At 51.9% G+C, this 18639-nt stretch overlaps 1 protein-coding gene across 2 annotated transcripts; it reads left to right on the top strand.

The window, feature by feature from the left end:
* Positions 1 to 7307: 7307 nt before the first annotated feature.
* On the top strand, positions 7308 to 18095 carry NCAPH (non-SMC condensin I complex subunit H). Of its 2 annotated transcripts, none has more exons than XM_074928496.1 (17): positions 7308 to 7545; positions 7620 to 7713; positions 8024 to 8116; positions 9123 to 9261; positions 10427 to 10545; positions 10867 to 11056; positions 11617 to 11708; positions 11870 to 12075; positions 12506 to 12654; positions 13193 to 13299; positions 13654 to 13776; positions 14477 to 14584; positions 15247 to 15405; positions 15679 to 15795; positions 16031 to 16113; positions 16435 to 16510; positions 17585 to 18095. In XM_074928496.1, the coding sequence occupies exons 1-17, from the start codon at positions 7346 to 7348 to the stop codon at positions 17642 to 17644; spliced, it is 2115 nt and encodes a 704-aa protein (XP_074784597.1). In that variant the 5' UTR covers positions 7308 to 7345; the 3' UTR covers positions 17645 to 18095. The 2 variants fall into 2 exon arrangements, with proteins under 2 accessions (XP_074784597.1, XP_074784598.1); XM_074928497.1 differs by having other exon boundaries at positions 10430 to 10545.
* The last annotated feature ends 544 nt before the right edge of the window (positions 18096 to 18639 follow it).

The following is an 18639-nucleotide window of genomic DNA, read 5'->3' on the forward strand; positions in this document are numbered from 1 at the left end:
CTCTTCTCCATCAGCATGCTCCTTCCCCACCAGACACATTTGCAGCCTTGGCTCTGTGCCTGCAAAAGCCACCGGGGTCACTCGGAGGGCGAAAGGGGGATCTGCAGCAGGTCAAGCCACGACAGCGGGTGAAAGCAGGAGCACACTCATGGTGACACCCAAAGAGCAAAGGCCCCGTTGTCCCCTGGGTCGTCGTGTCTTTTTATAGCGGCTCTCAGCCATCGTGGCAAGTTTTGCAGACTTCAGTGAACGCATCAATCTGATTATCTGCTATGGCAGAGACACAAGTTCAACTTAATTAACATTTATGGATTCCACAGTGTTTTGCATAAATGTTTGCTTAATACACAAGTCAAAAATATCCCCAGAAAAATGAAAATTGAAGATAGTTAATTGCTTGCAGCTATGCACCAGTGTGTAAACTGGGGTTTCCATAGCACCAAATGGTCTGTTAGAGCGTCATGACAAAGTTAGAAGGTAAAAGAAACAACTTGAGCTTAAAACGTACAGCAGAAAATAGATTCTTCATTCAACTTCACAAGCTCCCCACTTCAATTTCTGTGCGGATTGCAGCAAATTTTGGTTTCCCCACCACTACTTAGTGGAGAATTACAGACACCGCTTCACCGTGGCCTGGTTGTTTAGACAAGCAATTACTTTTTATTACTGAACTAAACGAATCAAGCGGTAGCTAATGAAAGATTTGAGAACCTTCAGTGGCGATTCAAAAATCAACCCAATCCAGTGGCAAGCATGAAATGGGGATTAACTGCAGTTTTCATATTGTTGGTGCTAAGTAACCATGTCAAAAGGACTTTCCTTGGCATCAGCAAGATGCAAATACCTGAGACACCCCTCAGGAAAGGGAGCGGGTGACTGACGAGTGCTTAAACAGGATGCTCAAGCGTGGTGATGACTGTAACGGGCTTGATTAAAAGTCAAATATTATTAATTTGAGCAATCTGATGGGCAGGGAAGTGTGCTGCAGAAGGGTCGAGGAAATTCGGGTGTGACAAAATCAGGGCTGTGTCCTAGAAGACATCCCAGGACAACGATCCCAACCAGGACGAGCTTCCCGTGGGCCATGCCGCAAGTAACACACCTACTCCCACACCGATCCTGCTTCCCCCCTTCCCTTTTCCTCTAAGGAAGTTGTAAATCAGGCAGTTATAAGCCTCCCAACAAAAAATATGCTGGTTGTAGAAGACCAAGATGCCAAGAAGAAATACAAACCCTTCCTGAAGCCACAGTCATTCTGAGCAGCAGCATTTCGGGCTGACAAGAGCATTACCATGCAAAGCACCTCCAAAAACATTATTCCTGTTATTGCAAAGCAGATTGCGCTGTCCAGGCTGATTAAAAAGGTTTCAGGGAGGTAATGAGACCAATTTTCAACAGAGGCGAAAGGAGAAAGAGGGAAAAGGAGGGTTGTTCTGAACCACTCTGCTTTCTGCAGAGGCACGCAGCCACATCACAACAGCAGATAATATCTGTATTGAGGGATGCGTAGCTGATTATTACAAGCTGTTCACCATCCAAAAGCTACTCTGATGCATGGCATAATCAAACGGCTGCAAATTTGCATTTAAATTGAGGAATTTAGGAATCCATAGCCCAAAGAGGAGCCAGCCTCCTTAGGCAACTCTTCTGGTATCTTGACTCTTCTGGAATCTCAGCTCTTCTGGTATCTCATAGCCTTCACAGAAAAAGACCAAAAATAGGTGCATGACTTTAAACCACCCCCCAAAGCCTGTCCTGAAAGATGGGATCGACAGTCACACCCAAACCATGGCGCAGCGCAAACCTCCATTAGCGGAGCCCCTATTAGATGGGTTTGTGTTAAGATTTTTGTCTTGCAGCACTGAAGTTGTCAGCGTTACCACCTCTCTCCCCAAAACTTCTTCCACAGCGTTTGGCACCTGGAGAGCTGTCATGACCCGGACTGGAAGTCCAGAGAATCGCAACGGTTCTGTGATCCCCTCGGGTTAAATTAAGGTGAAATGACACCAAATGAGCGGTTAAAATGTTCTACTTGCGGCAGAGAACAATTTAAACTTGGAAAAGGATAATAAGTAATGTGGTCTCTTATAAATCTATAAGAAAGGAAAGAAAAAGAGAGTCAAAGGAATCCAGATCACCACCCCTGGATCCAGCGTGGTCTCAGGCCTGTTAATCTTGGGTGGTGGGTGCACACAGAGCAAAGTTTCCCTTTTAAATTCATTTTATCAGCCGATTAGCATACTAGAGGACGAGGGGCAGGTATTCCACAAACTCATTTTCCCATGAGAGACGAGGAAAAAAAGTGGAGCAGGGGTTCCAGCTGAGTTGGTGGTCGCTGCTCAGCTTTGTTTTTCCCTCTGTTCCCAGAGATCTTAACAGTCATCCCAGAAATGATCACCTCTTATCAGTCCTTGTTATCACTTCAACTGTGAAGGTGGGGAGTCATCAGCAAGGCAAGCATGGTGTCTGGCTTGCACAGCAGAGCCACAAAGTATGGGGTTTAATAGAGCCAGTACTTGTGCTTGAGGGGAAGCACGCTGGGTGATATTCGTTAGTCTAATCCAAAGGCCACAGCTTGTCCTTGAGGTTTTCTGTGTCGATGAATGTTTGAGGCATTTCTTCCTTCAGTTCCTTACAACAGCTGTGGCAGACACGACCCACACTGGGATTTGATCAGCAGTACAAAAAGAAAAAAAACAACCCAGCCACAAAACTGGTGGCAAAGGCACGCTGGGCATGTCTTCAGGGACTTGTGAGCCACTCGGCATGTCCAAGGGATGGAGCACAGCAGGGAAGGGAGGCAACGCCCTCCAGAGCAGCTCTGGTCTGAGATGCTCTCTCAAGATCTGTCAGAAAAATCCTCCCCGAGGATTTCACCCAGGGCAAGCAGACAAGCATGGTGAAGCCGGCTGTCCTGCTCTGCAAACTGTCCTCCTTTCCTCCCCGCACAGGGCACCCGCAAAGGCATCGGCACCTCTGAAAACCCCGGCCTGCTTGGCAGCCTGTGCAACGCCTCAGGGTCCCACCGATTTCCCCCGGGCTGTGGGGAATCCCTGAGTTTGCCCCCGTGGATTCAGGTCCCGTGTACACCAGATCCGCCCTCCTCTCTGCCATGCAGAGCTGCAGGAGCTCGGCTCTGCTGTAAGCCCCTCATTCACAAGCACCAACCTTCTTTGAAATAATCATTTCAGACTACTAAGAGTCCTAAATGACAAAATAAATTCAACTGAATTAACAAGCCACCAGCCCAGCCAGTCCATTTAGCATCTCCGCAGCAGGTTCTCGCAGTCAGAAACGATTGCCGGTGTAATTCTCGAGGGCTGGAGGCTGGTGGTTGCATCCGGCCCAGCCTGCCCATTTTTCTTCCCTTTGCTTGTAAGGGAAATTTGCCAAAACCAACGCGAGACACTGTGTGGGCACAGCCAGACCAAAGCTGGGGAGAGGCACAGCCTCATCTCGCTGCTGTCAGCCCGACAGCTCGAGAGGATTTACAGCTCATCACATCCTTCATCTACTTTCGACCCTGCAATCTTATCTTGATTGCTCCGTCGGGACCTTGAGGACTTTTTCTCAGCTGGAAGTGCGAGCCCACGCTGTGACCATGCTACCAGTGATTTATAAATCGCTGCCCTTGAGGACTTCATTTTATATTTGAGTCTGCAGCCATTTCCGGGTCTGTGAAATCCTGGATTTTATAGTACAAGTGCACTACCTGGCAATAAAACACAAGAAATGAGAGCACAGAAGGGTCAGATTATCACTGCTCATTGCAGATGAGCCAGGCGCCTGCAAAGGGATAAGTCAGTGGGACCACCCTGAGCTCTGAGACCCTGTGGGATGGTCCTTTGCCCGCTGGCCTCCTCCAGAGCCTCCCCATGCAGAGCTACACTCTCTAAAGGGAAAAAAAAATAAAAATCCAAGCTGTGCTAGACGTGTTACAGCCTTTGCAGACGTAGCGCAGAGCCAGGGCGCAGGAAGCTGCTCAGGAACGGGCCTTCCTAATAGTACCTTAGAGAAATCAAACCATTTACCTCTTCCGAGGTTTCAACCTCTTCTTTGTGCCCCGAGGTACCAGCACAACCAGAAGTAGCTCTGCAGCAATAACAAGCAATGCTGAAAGCAGACAGTGTGCTCTGGAAGGGAAAATCAGATGGAGAGGCTGACCCTAGGGTATCTGTCTGCAAAAAGGAGCTGCGCTGAAAACCAAAACCAAGCCCCTTTCTAGTCAGCAGCTGAGCAGGTATTAAAACACCTTTTATTACTGAGATGAGCTACAGTTGTTAGCATAAGAATAGGACCAGCGGGTTAATAAATGCTCCTGTAGTGTCTGCTCCAGCACACAGAAATTACCAGATAATCTTTAATTTACAGGTCATTTATAGAGGGGTGCACCCAGTTCCACAAGAGGAGGCCCCGCTTGTGCAGAACCAACAGTCTCAGCCACTGCAGCAGGGTCCCGGACGCTTGGGGACAAAGGTGCAGGCAGAAGTGTCCCAGACCCACGGGAAGCCAAACCTCCAGCAGCCCCATCGCCACGGGTGAGACGAGCCCAGCCCAGCTCTGATGCTCACGGGGGGCAGAGGTCCCCGTAACCCCAGAAGGCTGCGAGTTCCACGCTCCCGTCTCTATTCTTAGCCTTGCAGCCGGGGCAGATCCCCGTTGCTACGCTACCCGTGTTGTGGGTCCAGAGCAGTCAGCGTTGCTGCCTGGTGGGTGGACAGCCGGCTTTCCCTCCTAAGTCATTCTTCCCAACTCCCAAAGCAAACCTTAAACGAGCACCCGGCATTCCCTCCAAGCGCAGGAAAAACCCAGCACACCTTCATCTACCGGAGGATTTTTGGGAACACAACCCCCAGCAAGAACCTTCCAGCAGGTCTGAGCTGTAAATCAAGTTTCCCAAAGTCCTGCCAGTGATTTATTAGCTGGGGAGCTAATCGAAGGGCGAGCAGCCATTTGTAAAAGTTCCTGTCACCAAATGATACATTCTCTTAATTTCCAGTTAAATACAGAGCATGAATATTTCTGTCCTCACCAGCATCACTAATGGCTGGGAATAAGCAAATGCTCCACACATTGCTGTTGCAGCAGGAGTAATTTATTTGGACATTAAAAACCTTCATAGTTCCTTCAGTCTCTTTCATTTTGGATGTATAGCTGGAGATAATGATTTGTTTACAACAGCCATTAAAAGCTGTTATGAGGCTTTTGCTTATAGGAAGACACATCACAAAGCATAATCTGGGTTTTACAGCCTTTCCGTTTTAGTCTGGCCTAACTGGAGCAGCTGAGGGAAAGGGCCAGACACCTTTGCTCAGACCCTGTTATTTGGGGACAAAAAAATCCCTGCAGGGTTTTTCCCCCAAGTCACTTTGTCCTTTGTAGCTTTTAGAAGTGCCCTGGACCTCCAGGCTTACGAGCAGACACCAGTCTCCACAGGTTTAGCCTTTTGCTATTTTTAGGATGGCTGGAGTCAGCGCAGAAACTAGCTGGTGGCACAGCGATTCCCTGTCATGCTGTGCGGGCAGTGGGGGGGGCTGCTGCCGGGGTTGGCTCAGCAGGGAGCACAGCATCTTTCCCGACTGCCGCTCCTGAGGAATGTAGCCGAGATCAAACCACATCCATTCCTCCTGCCCCATCCAGTGGTTCAGGCTGGAAGAACAATTTGCAGTTGGGAAAAACCTCAGGCAGCAAACTGCAGCAACGTCACAGTCTCCAGGACATAAATCCACCAAGACAGACTGGGGCAGCTGCTGCTTTGCCCGCTCGGGGGGATGACGCTGGGAATACTGGCCTGGAAAAGCTTCTCCTCCGGGTGGTGGCACTGGAGAAAAGCTGCTCTTCCCATCAGCTATGGGGTCATGATGATAAGACAGGCACAGGTCTGGGCCATCTAACCTTCTGCTAATGCTTCTGCAGCACAGGACACGCTCCACAAATAAACCACAAAGCTTTATTTCCTCCATCACGCAGCCTTGCCTCGGGCTCCCAGCTCTGCCCCCAGTCCAGACTGCTCTCTGTACTAAAGCAAGGAGCCCGTCTCCTCTGCCCACAGCCCGGGCACTGCGCTGGAGTCAGGCACATCAGGCCACAGCTCTGCCGGGAAAAGGAAATTTGAGGCCCAACAGCTTTTCCCACCAAACCTTCCCTGCTGGTAAGCTCAGGGAAACCGAAGCAATACAGATAACCTGGCCTCATGCGCTGAGAGCTGGGGAAACTGGTGAAAAGCTGAGGAGACATGGGGGAGCCTCGCTGTCCTCACAGGGTCCTGCACACAAACGCAGGCTGCCTTGGGTCAGACCAAGAGCAGAAGGGATGGGCTTTAGGAAGCACTATTGGCTCCTCGCTTACCAGTTTCTCTACCTCCAGCACTGCAGCAAAAGCAGGAGCGGTGACCTGCTCCCATCGAGCATCACCCTCCCTGGGCCAGGCCGGGCAGAGGGTGCTGTGCTGGGCAGGACGGAGGGCTCCAGAGCTGATGCCAAGGGGATACCCCGAGCCACTTGCTAAACCCCACCACACAGGTCTGGCATCTGAGCTGCTGGGTGCCGCCCTGCCTGAGGCTGTAAAGCCCAGAGATCCCTTGCCAAACCCCCGGTGTACCCCAAGACCCAGAGAGTGCTGGAGAGGGCTTCGGGGCCACTGAGAGCTTATAGGACACACCAAACCCCACCTGGAGGGCCATGGGGTGCACGGAAACAAACAGAGGGGCCTGGGGAACACCGAGCAGCGCTCAGAGCGCCCGGAGTGCCGGGGGGGGTCTGCGGAGCGAACTGAAGGGTGAGGCAGGCGGCCCTGAGGGCACTTCCACACAGACAGGGCCTCCGGGGAACAACGAGAAGCGAACGGAGAGGTGGGGCGGGGGAACACGGAGGCGCCAACCATCACGGGAACCCCTGAAAGGCGGCTGGGGGGGGGCAGTCCCTAAGGTTGGCTCTGGCGGCTCTTCCTCCCCCGAGGCGCGGAGCCGACCGCTGCTCCGCCAGTGCGAGAGGGGCCCGGGCACCGGCAGCCGGCACCGCTCAGGGCGCAACCCCGGGCCAGCGAGGCGGGAAAGCGGGTGGCCCACGGGCGACCGAGCCCCGCGGAGCGCGACCGCCGCCGCCGGCACACGGAGGGGAGGGGCCAGGCCCGGCCCCGCCCCGCGCGGCCGTTGCGTTCGGCGCATGCGCGCTGGCGGCGCGCGCGGCGATTCAAACCCGCCGGGGAGCGGGGCGAAGCGTCGAGCTTTCCGATTGGTCACCGAGCCGTCCGAACCGCTCGCCGATTGGCTGGGAGGGGAGGGAGTGGGCGGGGCGGGGTAGCGGCGAGGCTGAGGCGGCGCGGCCCGGGCCGGCGCCCTCTCGGGATGAGTGTCCGGACCCCCCAGGGGCGCCCGGCCGCCTCCCCCGCCCCGCGACCCCTCGGCAGCACCGGCACCCCCGTGCTGGCCGAGTGCCCCGGGAACGACGATGAGCAGGAGAGGCGGCAGCGCCGGCGCTCGCGGGTCGCCGACCTCCAGCTCAGCAACACCGACTCGTCGCTGGGCCTCGGCTCACCCGCCTCCAGGTAGGCGCGGGGTGGGGGACGGGGGGTGTGCGGGGAGGAGGAGGAGGGTCCGCAAAGCGCCGTGTCTCTCTCAGGCAGGCGCAGTTGTGGCTGCCGACCCTCTCCCAGTGGACCAACTCCCAGATCTCGGACCACTACAGCACCTGCATCAAGCTCTCCACCGAGAACGTGAGTCGGCTGCCTCGGGGAGGGCCCCTGGGCCCGGCCCCTCTCGCACCGCCCCTGCCTGGCCGCGGTTGCAAGGCCGGGAGGTGTTTTAAACTCCTTGAGCCTTGGCTACTCCCAGCCCTCTGAGCCACATCCCTGAGCCAAGCCACGGCCAGGCCTGGGAGGCTGTTGCTGCCTTCCCAGCAGTAACAAAGCAGCACATGGGCATCCCCTCAGTCCCGCTGTAAACTCCCCTGCGAGTTAAGGGTTCAGATACTTTTCACAGGTATCATTTGCCAGGGGATCAGTTCTGAGCTGTGCTTTGTTTTAGAAAATCACCACGAGGAATGCCTTTGGCTTACACCTGATAGACTATATAACCGACATCCTGAAACAGAAGGACTCTGAAGTGACCAACTTCAAGGTGAGAGGAACCGCCGCCTGGTCACGGCGGTGCTTTGTCTCTAGTTCACATTTAGCCTGAGGCTTCATCAATAACAAACCTAAAATAATGCTGAAGGTAGCTGAGCTGATTACTGCCACTGAAAATACCTGGTAGAGGCAGCACAGTCACTTTTTGCAGAAGCTTAGAGTGTTGAATCCTTTTGTACCACAGAAATTAAAGGCTGAATTCTTTCAGTTATGGTCATTCAAAAGGAGAGCTTGTTTAAAATTAAGACTTGGGAGGCTTCTGAGGTGAATATCAGGTGTTACAACCAGTAACAAAACAAAGGAAGTTAGTGTGGCTAACTCCTGGTCTAATATTGATCCGGGATGGATGAGAAGAACTTGTCAGGGCAAAGACTTTCTTGCTGTAATAGTTGCCTGATGCTAGGAGGGGAAACTGAATTCTTGGATGAATGAACGAATGGCTGGGCTTTTGAGCATGGCCTCGAGGAACCCCTGAATTAGCTGTCTTTTGGTTGGTGGAACTGAGGAAGGGGCAGAAAAGAGTGCACAGGTTTTCAGCAGGTGATTCTTCGCCTTCTGGGGGGGTCTGTGATCGAAAAGGACACTTGTCACCTCCTGTGCTTCACCTCTTTTGACTTTGTAATTTGGGAAAACAGAATGATACCAAGAGGATAACCCAAAAGAAGGCATGAAGTTGAGGTAGAGGAGAGAAGTCTCTTGGAAGATACCTTTCTGCTTCTCCCCATTGCTTAATCTTGGCAATTTTTAAAGCATTCTGTGTGAACCCTTCCAAAAGACCCGATAAAGCAAACTGTAGGCTCTGCCAGGGAAGACACATCTTGACCTTTGCTGTTGCACCTAGTTCTCCAGTGGGTTTCAGAATAAATCTTCCAGTTGTTCATGATTTTGCTTGTAATACAGAGGATTCAGAGATTCAGATCTGCGGCTTGCGTTTGCTTCTTCTAGATGAGGCTTCTTCCTTTCTAACTAAAAATTCCATCCATTGTTCCTCCTGTCAGGTAGCAGCTGGCACGCTTGATGCCAGTGCGAAGATTTACTCCGTGCGCGTGGATGCAGTCCATACGGATACGTACAAAGTTCTCGGAGGTTTGGGCACGGACTCGGCACCCGCAAAAACCACAGACAGCTCAGAAGAAGGTGTGTCACTCACTCATTTTCTGTTAAACTCTTCCCATTCCATGTGCTTAAGAGAAATGTCAGTGGGCTCACAGAGCACCTGTGAATTTCGAAGCGCTTTGTACGTCTGGGAGAGTACAACCAACTTCATTTTTCAGGGGCTGGGAAATCACTAATTAATTTGCCTGGGCTGAGGTGAGAATCTGAATCTGTTGCTCAATCCTATATTCAGCGATTCGACCTCTCAGATCTGAACGCAAACCAAAGGTGGCCTAATCTGAAAGGCTAAGAGTGAAGTTCTCCACTCTTTGCTGTCCTTTGCTTTGAAACAGAAATGTGCTGTTAAGATAAATTAGAGTCAATAAAAAGAAATGCATCATCCAGCCAATAAAACATTGGTGGTTCATGCTAATAGTTACCTAATTGAGTGACTTCATGTCCACTGGGTTTTCCTGTGTTTGTTGTACGAACTGAAGTAGAAGTTGTGCTATCCCAGTGAAATGCTGGGGTTTCAACCCCAAGCCCCAAATGAAGGTTGACATCTGGGTGATTCCCACAGCCCTTCCCAAAGGGGGGTGAGTTTCCCTTTAGGCTTCCCCCCAGGGTGGGCCGGCCTGGCAGACAGAGCCATTGGGTAAAGGAGCCCCAGGGGTCCCGCAGTCGGTAACCCAAGGTCAGGTGTCCCACTTGGGGATAACAGCTGGGACCCCTGGCAGGAGGGGCAGTGTCTGTGTGTGAGGTGGGTGCCCTGTGCAGAGTTCCCTGTTGGGGAAGGACCTCCCGCCTCCCTGGGACTGGGCTCCAGTCAGGTCTGGCCTTTGTAAACGCGGGCTGTGTGAGATTCAGTGTGTGGCTTCCTTGGTCTGATGTGTTGGGCTTGTTGACTCGGTTGTCTCCCGTCCCTTCTATGGGAGACAGCATGTCGCCATTTATCCCACCCACTGTTGGTCGTGCGGTGTCGTTGTTGGGGTCAGTGGGATTGATGTTGGTTATGTATCATCTGACTGACTTGTTTGTACCCCCAGCGCTCACCCATGGACTGGCCCTTTTGTATAAAACACAATTTGGTGATTGGTTCATCTTTCTGCTGGCTGTGTCCTTTATGCTAGGCCTGATAATTGGCAAAACACCCTCTTAGTGTATTTTAGTACGTTTTCTAAGTGTAATTTGTTCTTTTTTCTTTTAGAAGACAGTGCTGCTCCTGAGGCTGTCAAGAGAGTTCAGACAAAGAAGAAGCACTCATTCAAAACCATCGAGCAGAACTTGAATAACATCAATGCATCGGAGACTAATCACAGATGTGAGGTGGGTGGAGGGGGGCTGCTGCACCAGCTGCGTTCTGGTGGAGGAAGGGAGATGTCACCTCATCTTTCTCATTTTGATTGTCTTTCTTATTGTGCATTCCTCTCATGGGCTCTAACATTCACACGCCTGTCTGTGAATTCTGCTGTTTCCAGTCATGTATATCCCTCCTGTGTGAGGCAGCTGTGAGAGCTCTCTCCTCGCTGAAAAAGATACGTGGGTCATTCTCCCTTCAGATCTGTACTTAAAGTCTGCTGCAGGGACGTGCTTCACCCCCTCCATCTACTCTGTTCCTTGATTCTCCGCTTTGTTCTGTACCTGTAGATTGATCCCATGTTCCAGAAGACAGCTGCATCTTTTGATGAATGCAGCACAGCTGGCATTTTCCTCACTGGGCTGCGTACTCAAAGCTGCCAGAGCGAGCTCCTCTTTGACTTGAAGATCGTGCCTCTCCCTTCCTCAGAGACAGTCGTGCTGCCAAGCTCTGATCCTGTGAAAGTGATGGATTTAAAGTGTAAGTGCCCATAACCACTAAGCAAAGGAGCTCATCCAGACCGTTCAATCCTTATCATCTCCCAGATGTGCTCATTTTAGTCTCAGCCAGCTTGACTTGTGCTTTTTTTGCTGCTTTGCTACCCTTTGGAACCATTGCTCTGATCTTGATGGAGTTGGGGCCAGTTGCTGGAAAAATGTCCTTTTGTAGGTTTTAGATCACTAAAACCTGGCAGGTCTGTCACACAGCACTTGTACGTGGTCTGGGCTGTGCAGCAGTTGAGATTAGTGTGCTCCAGGTTAAGGACTGACCTTCTTAGGGTGTTTTGAGCCCGTACATGCTACGAAACCCTGCTGCTCTGACAAGATTCTCAGTGTTGTGCCCACCCTTGAGTTAGGGTAGCAACTTTCTGCTGAGAAATGAGCCTGACTGCTTTTGTAGCAAGCCCTGCACCACCCTACATGCAAGAAGGGCTGCCTAGATATGTGGCTTTAGGAATATTTTAATGCCTGGCCCTTGGTTTAGGTACTGGTTACTTCCTCCTAAATTTAATCTCTCCCCCTTGCTCTCCTTGTCTCTAGCCCTGCTAGCTCAGTGCATTGAAAAACGCCTCATCTGCTCTTCGCTGGCTGACTTCCAGTTTACAAAGTGGGATGCTGAGTCCCACGAGGAGGTACGTTTGTTAGCTCTGCACCAGCTGGGCAGCTCGGGCTGTGCTCTGCCCTCACCTCCAAAGCCATCTCCAAGACACACGGGAATGTTGTGCTCCAGGGCTGCTGATATCCTGCTTTTTTTTTTTTTTTTTTTTTTCCTGGACACCCTCTTCTCCTACAGTCAGTGGCAGCCCTGTTGGATAAATTTAAGAAGAGCAACCAAGTGTTTGATATCAACGCGGAGATAGACAGTGATGTGGAAGACTGTGTTCCCACTCTGCCGGATGACGACTTCAATTCTGACTCCCCCAGGAGTGCAGTGGCTGAGAAGATTGGGGAATTCTCAGAAAACCTCAACTCCATCAAAACAGTCAGCCAGAGCATGATGTAAGTAATCACTGAAAATCTCTACCTTTGATAGGAAATGACAACTTCTGGCCGCTCTCTGGGGAATCTTTGATTACCTGTGTACTTGTTTCCCATCTCGCTATAGTTTGCTTTCTGGTCAGATTTTGAGGAAGATCTCTACCCTCCAAGAGGACCATTTTTGTATGGTCACGTTTTCCAGAGTGATGGCTCATCTGCTCACTCTGCTCCCCAGTTTCCAGCCTGCCCTTTGACAAATCCACCTGTGTTTTTGCAGCAGCCTCACAGACTCCAGACAGCACAACACCCACAGTACCGTGCAGTGATTCAAGAGCAGGAGCCCTGCTCACAGAGCCCCTGCTACAGAGCTGGTCTCGGTATTAAGTGTGTGCTCAGGCCTGGGGTGCGCCAGAGGAAGGATTTCACTGAGCACCATGTGTGCTTTTTCCAGAAATGATGCGGCTCCTTTTGGAGAGGGAGACATTGGGACCATGTGCCTTCATCTCTCCATGAAACCCGGGGAATACTCCTACTTCAGTCCCCGAATTCTCTCGATGTGGGCTGGGCCGGAGCACTGGCGGTTCAAACCTCGACACAAATGTAGGTATTTAGAGACAGCGGCGTGTACGCTATGGCTACCGCCACATTCTGCTTAATTTTGGAGACGAGGGGCATCTGAGTTGTAAGGTGAGGACAGTAGAGAAGGGGACAAGCCTGTGTGGCTCTTTTCTAGCCGGGTGGGAAGCAGTACCAAGTTCAGGCACCAGGAAGGCTCTTGGTCACGTGCAGACCCTTTGGTGTCTAATACATTCTCCAGTGTTTGGGTTTGTTAATGATGCTTAAAGTTGAGGGGGTGTCTCTCACCGCAGCAACAGGAGATACTAGCACAAATGCAGCTCCTGCTGTCATTTCCCATCTTTTGCATAAAAACTGAAGACTAGATTACACTTTGCTTTTATAAAAAGATACTGATCCCTTTAAAACATGAAGCTGTGAGAACAATACCTATTTCTTTCCTGTAACACGGGGAAAAGTCCTTGTAGGTGACATTTCTGCATGGAGCAGATGCTCAAGTTGGGAGTGGGCTTGTTGTCCTTACTCTGTCACAAAGCACTGGCAGTTTCCTTCCTTTCTGCAGCAGATGGTAGCTCTGAAAAAGAGACCAAGAAAAGGAATGCAAAGAAAGCGTTTGAAATAAACTTTGATGAGGATATTGACTTTGACACGTATTTCCGTAAGACCAAGGTACGTGCTGAGTTTCTGTCCCTTGCTGCTCTCTCTTTTGCTAGATCAACCTGTCTTGGAACTGGTGTCTGAAGTCAACTCCAGGTTACATTATAAGTAGAGAGTTTTATCAACCTTGGGGTGGAGAACCGGGCGTATATGCTGTCAGTGAGACCGTACGGGTCCAGCTGCATGTCCCAGGTGCTGTGCTGAACCTGCTGGGTGCCCTGACTGACCGCTGTGGAATTACTTTTCAGAAGCATCTCAGAACTTGTCCCCTTTCAGATGAAGACTTGTGTTCAAAGCACTTATTTGTGCATTAATCTTCCAAGAGTTGGATAACTCCTGGGTAATGGTATTTATTACCTTCCCCAGGCATCTATAACTCTAGCCAAATCCATTCTGGAAAGCCAGAATGTGAAGAGCACCACGCTTCCCACAGACTTCAACTATGACCCTAAAAACATTATCCAGCTGTTCCTCAAACCAGCTGTTAAGGTAGGAGACTTTTGTTAGAGCCTGTTAATGATTTCGTGCACAAAACCAGCTTCACCAAGTGCTTGAAGTGCTTTGGGCTGCTCCTCAGGGCTGGGGAGGGCCAGTATGTCTGCTGGGGAGCGGCTGGGGGAACTGGGGGGGTTCAGTCTGGAGAAGAGGAGGCTGAGGGGAGACCTCCTGGCCATCTGCAACTCCCTGCCAGGAGGGGGCAGAGAGGGGGGATGAGTCTCTGGAGCCAAGGAGCCAGCGCCAGGCCCCGAGGGAATGGCCTCAAGCTGCCCAGGGCAGGGTCAGGCTGGCTCTGAGGAAGGATTTCTGTGCAGAAGGGGCTGTTGGGCGTTGGAATGGGCTGCCCAGGGCAGGGGGGGAGTCCCCGGGATCCCTGGAGGGGTTGAAGAGTCGGGCTGAGCCAGCACTGAGGGATCTGGGGGAGTTGGGAACAGTCAGGGTGAGGGTCATGGTTGGGCTGGAGGAGCTGCAAGGGCTTTTCCAGTCCAGAGGGTTCTGGGATTCTGCATGTCTCTCACTGCACTGACCCACTGTGCTTAGCTGTTGTGCTTTACCAGGGGCTTGCTGGAGGGCTGGTGGATGAGGAGGAGGAAGAGCCAACAGGCTAGAAAAGGGGAAGTAATGAAGGAATAAGGCACAGGCATTCCTTGGGGAATTATTTAAACTTTTTTCTGACCCCTGGTCTTTGTAGCTCTTCAGGACGTCTGAGCTGGGCAACTCGTTGAATCACGAAGATAAGATTAGCGAGTACGATTACAGCAACCCCAATGACACCTCCAACTTCTGCCCTGCATTGCAGGTAACTGGAACAAGAAGATTTCTTTCTGTTGCCTATATTTGATGGGAACAATTTAGGAGGAATCGGTGTCCAGAATTAATTACTAATGAAAAAGAATTGGAGCTGCAGATTATGACAAAGCTGCAGGAGTCTCTGTGCCCACCCCTGTCCCCTCTTAATGACATCAGTTAAACTCAGCCCTTGGTGGTTGGCCAGTCAGTTTGCTGCAGAAACTCCATTCCAGCCTTTTCCACACACCTGTGCCCTAAAGTAGGAATAAATGCCCCTGCTCACCTCTGCAGTCATCTCTGCACAGCGAGGTTTGCTCCCAGCTGCTTCGAGCTCCCGTTGAAGTAGATTTATTCTAAAGCTTCAGCTCTCTACCAGGCCAGTGCTGCCTCCTGAGTGTGTTTGTGGCAAGTCTCAGCTGGTCCCACACTGGCAGGAGAGCCCTCCTCTGTTATGTTTCCATGTAGAACAGTCTTCTGATATTCTGTACTCTAGATCTCCCTTGGGTTTAGCCTTAGCCCAGCCTAAGTGCTGTGGGGAGAGGCTGAATAGGAACATGTTCCATGAGGAAGGTGGGCAGGGAGGTGGGTGCTCTTGTTACCTCACTGCAGGACATATCTGGCTCCTCAGAGATGTCTCTGGGTGGCCTCACTGCTCTATCTCTTCTTGATCAGGCTGCAGACAGCGAGGATGATGATGGTAACGACCCCATTGAATTCATGGGCCAGTCAGGGAAGTTCAACCTTACTGCCCACGCTGAGCTCAACGGGCTCATCGGCGACGTCGATATCATGACGTACGGAGAGCTGAACCTCGTTGCTGAGCCCCAGAAGGTAAGGACTTGTGGTGTGACCGAGCTGTGAACTGCTCAGTAGGCAGGTCTGGAGCAAAGCTTCTCAACACGTGGTTGGAATCCTGAGGCAGCAGTTTCCCTGGTGCAGGATCTCCTGGGTTTGTTACTGGGCACTTTATTCCCAGACGAACCCTCGTGTAAGGGGAGGGAATTAAAAATCAAAGTTTTAGTAATAAGATAACGTTCACTGTTGTTCCCGAGGAGAACCCTGTTTTGTGGCTCTCGCCTAACCTAACCCTGGACTTTTCCTCAGGTCAATAAGATAGCAATTCAGTATGCAAAGACAGCCAAGAAAATGGACATGAAGAAGTTGAAGAAAAACATGTGGGACCTCTTAACTGATAAACAGAAGAATCAAACAGTGGCAGAGGTGAGTGCAGGGGGAGACACATATCTCAAGAGGCCCAAGAATAAGAGACTGCCCTGCAGGTAACTGCTTAACTCCTCCAGAGACAATCTGGGGCAGGTTTAGCAGCCATTCCTTTCTAGTAAGAACCATGGGATGGTTGGTAAGGACAGACAGTGTAACTTGGAGTGTTTTTTCTCTGAACACAACGCTGAGGAGCAAAGTCTGTCTCAGCAGTGTCTGTCTTTTCACTAAATAGATGGAAGATGCAGAGAGAGAGAACACATCAGTGGTAACAGGAGAGAAGGTCCTCAGCAGCATCACAAAGGAACTGCTTCACAGGTAGAGAGGCCCTGAAAAAGGTTGGATTGAAGATTGGGGACAGAATTTGGCTGAACTTGGGCAAACACTGACCCTCTGTGTCTCTTACAACCTGCTAACTGAACTCTGCTGGGGAAAAATCTTTTCTCTTGCTGTCCGGGTGTGCCAGCGGGAGCTCCACATTCCATGCAGCTTGGCAAATTCTTTGCTAGTCAGAGGGGAAAGGTGGAGAAAACGAGATCCCTGGGGAGGAGCTAATCTGGTCCTTGTGTGCATGTTCCATCCCTCGGGTTTCAGTAGGCTCTGGCCATCCAAACCTCCTCTCTTCTTTTTTTTTTTTAGTCTGCCTTCTGCTATAGCTAAAAATCTGTCTGTCCCCTTGGCCTTCGTCTGCCTCTTGCATTTGGCAAATGAGAAGGTAAGTGCAGCGTGCACACGGGAGATGTAGGAGCAGCGGGTGGAAAGCACCGGGAGCGGGGCCGTTTTCTTGCTCCACCAAGACTTCTCAACTTCAGTCTCAGTTTCCTGCTTGTAGTGAACATAAACCAGGCTCATGTGTGGGGAATGACAGCCTGTGGTTAAGTAACATTTCCAGTCTAACTGCTGTCTGTCCTCCCTCGTCCTTAAGGCTGGCAGCAGTTGCTCAGTGTTTTAAGTGTTGGGAGCGTTTCAGACACCAAACCAACAGCCTTGGTCTTGTGTTGCTGATGGTGACAGAAGAGGCTGGGGCTGTTCTGAACCTTCATCATGTTGGTGTTGGTCGATAGCCAGCAGAACAGGAGCCAGCAGTGTGCCCAGGTGGCCAAGAAGGCCAACAGCATCCTGGCTTGTGTCAGCCCTGGCGTGGCCAGCAGGGACAGGGAAGGGATCTGAGCCCTGGGCTCGGCACTGGTGAGGCCGCCCCTCGATTCCTGGGTTCAGTTTTGGGCCCCTCACCCCAAAAGGCCATTGAATGACTCGAGCGTGGCCAGAGAAGGGCAACGGAGCTGGGGCAGGGTCTGGAGCACAGGTCTGCTGGGGAGCGGCTGGGGGAACTGGGGGGGTTCAGTCTGGAGAAGAGGAGGCTGAGGGGAGACCTCCTGGCCCTCTGCAACTCCCTGCCAGGAGGGGGCAGAGAGGGGGGATGAGTCTCTGGAGCCAAGGCCCCAGCGCCAGGCCCCGAGGGAATGGCCTCAAGCTGCCCAGGGCAGGGTCAGGCTGGCTCTGAGGAAGGATTTCTGTGCAGAAGGGGCTGTTGGGCGTTGGAATGGGCTGCCCAGGGCAGGGGGGAGTCCCCGGGATCCCTGGAGGGGTTGAAGAGTTGGGCTGAGCCAGCGCTGAGGGATCTGGGGGAGTTGGGAAGGGTCAGGGGGAGGGTCATGGTTGGGCTGGAGGAGCTGCAAGGGCTTTTCCAACCCAGAGGATTCTGGGATTCAGAGTTTTTTCAATGCCTTCAACCTCGGAGGGGAAGAGCCTGGCTTTGTCAAACTTAGCTTTGCTTTTATATTCCCAGAATCTGAAGCTGGAGGGCACAGAGGACCTGTCTGACATCCTAGTGAAACAAGGGAACTGAGCCCTGTGTGGAGCAGCCCGCGGGGCTGACCCGGGACAGCGCAGCTCCCAGCCCTTGTGCTTGCTCTGGACCATCTCGGCAGCAGCAGATTTTTCTGCTCTTGGTGCCATTGCTGAGAAATTCCACTAGTCTCTGCACCTCAGGGAGACTTTTAAATCCAGGATATCCTGCCTCAGCGTAGGACCCGGACAGATAGACGGTTGCAGCTCAGCCTGCCTGGCTCCTGCCATCTTTGATGATCCATCAGCTCTTTCCTGGTAGTGGAGTTCCTCCGTCTCACTGTGAACCGCCTGGGCCTGCTCGCAACAGCCTCCTCTGTGTGTCTGTCTAATTCCCTGTACGTGAACTGACTTACTCATGTCTCCAGTTCCTCCTGTAGTCCTATTCATCATATGAATTAATTTACCTTTTATACTGAGCTTAAAGATAATAAATTGCTACAGACTTTGTAGATGGGCCTTTGCGACAGGGAAGGAAGTCTCCCAAACAGGAGAGAGGTTAAAATAACACAAGTGGCATGGAGCAGCAAGAGCAAGGCAGCTCCCAAAAGAAAAGCAAGCCGGGAGTTAGGAATCCCAGTGCCAGAGTGGCACCAGCCAGGACCCAGTTCTTCCAGTACCCTATGCTGGGAGCAGGACCAACCCTGAGATGGTGGCTGGGTTCAACCAAGAGCTGAGATCCTGCCCGTGGTGCTGAGGCAGGTCCAAGATCAAGCTGGGCAGCCAGGGTGCAGGTCAGGATTGGGTCTGAGGCTGTGAGGCAGGGAAACCAGCGCTCCTGCAGGGACTAAAGCCCTTGAGCTGAGTTTCAGTGAAGCTCCTGCCTGTGGCTGTGGGTCAAGGCCCAGGGTGAGGCTGGTCAAGGCCCTTAGGCCTTATTAGTGCCCTCAGGGCCCTGACGAGGGCGTGGAGAAGAGCTCTGCAGGGTGGTGGAGCTGAGACACGAGGGCAGCTCTGGGCCGGGGGCTGAGCACGGGACCCCTGTGCCCAAGAGCT

Source organism: Athene noctua, chromosome 28, assembly GCF_965140245.1.
Source record: "Athene noctua chromosome 28, bAthNoc1.hap1.1, whole genome shotgun sequence".
Classification (NCBI taxonomy): Eukaryota; Metazoa; Chordata; class Aves; order Strigiformes; family Strigidae; genus Athene; species Athene noctua.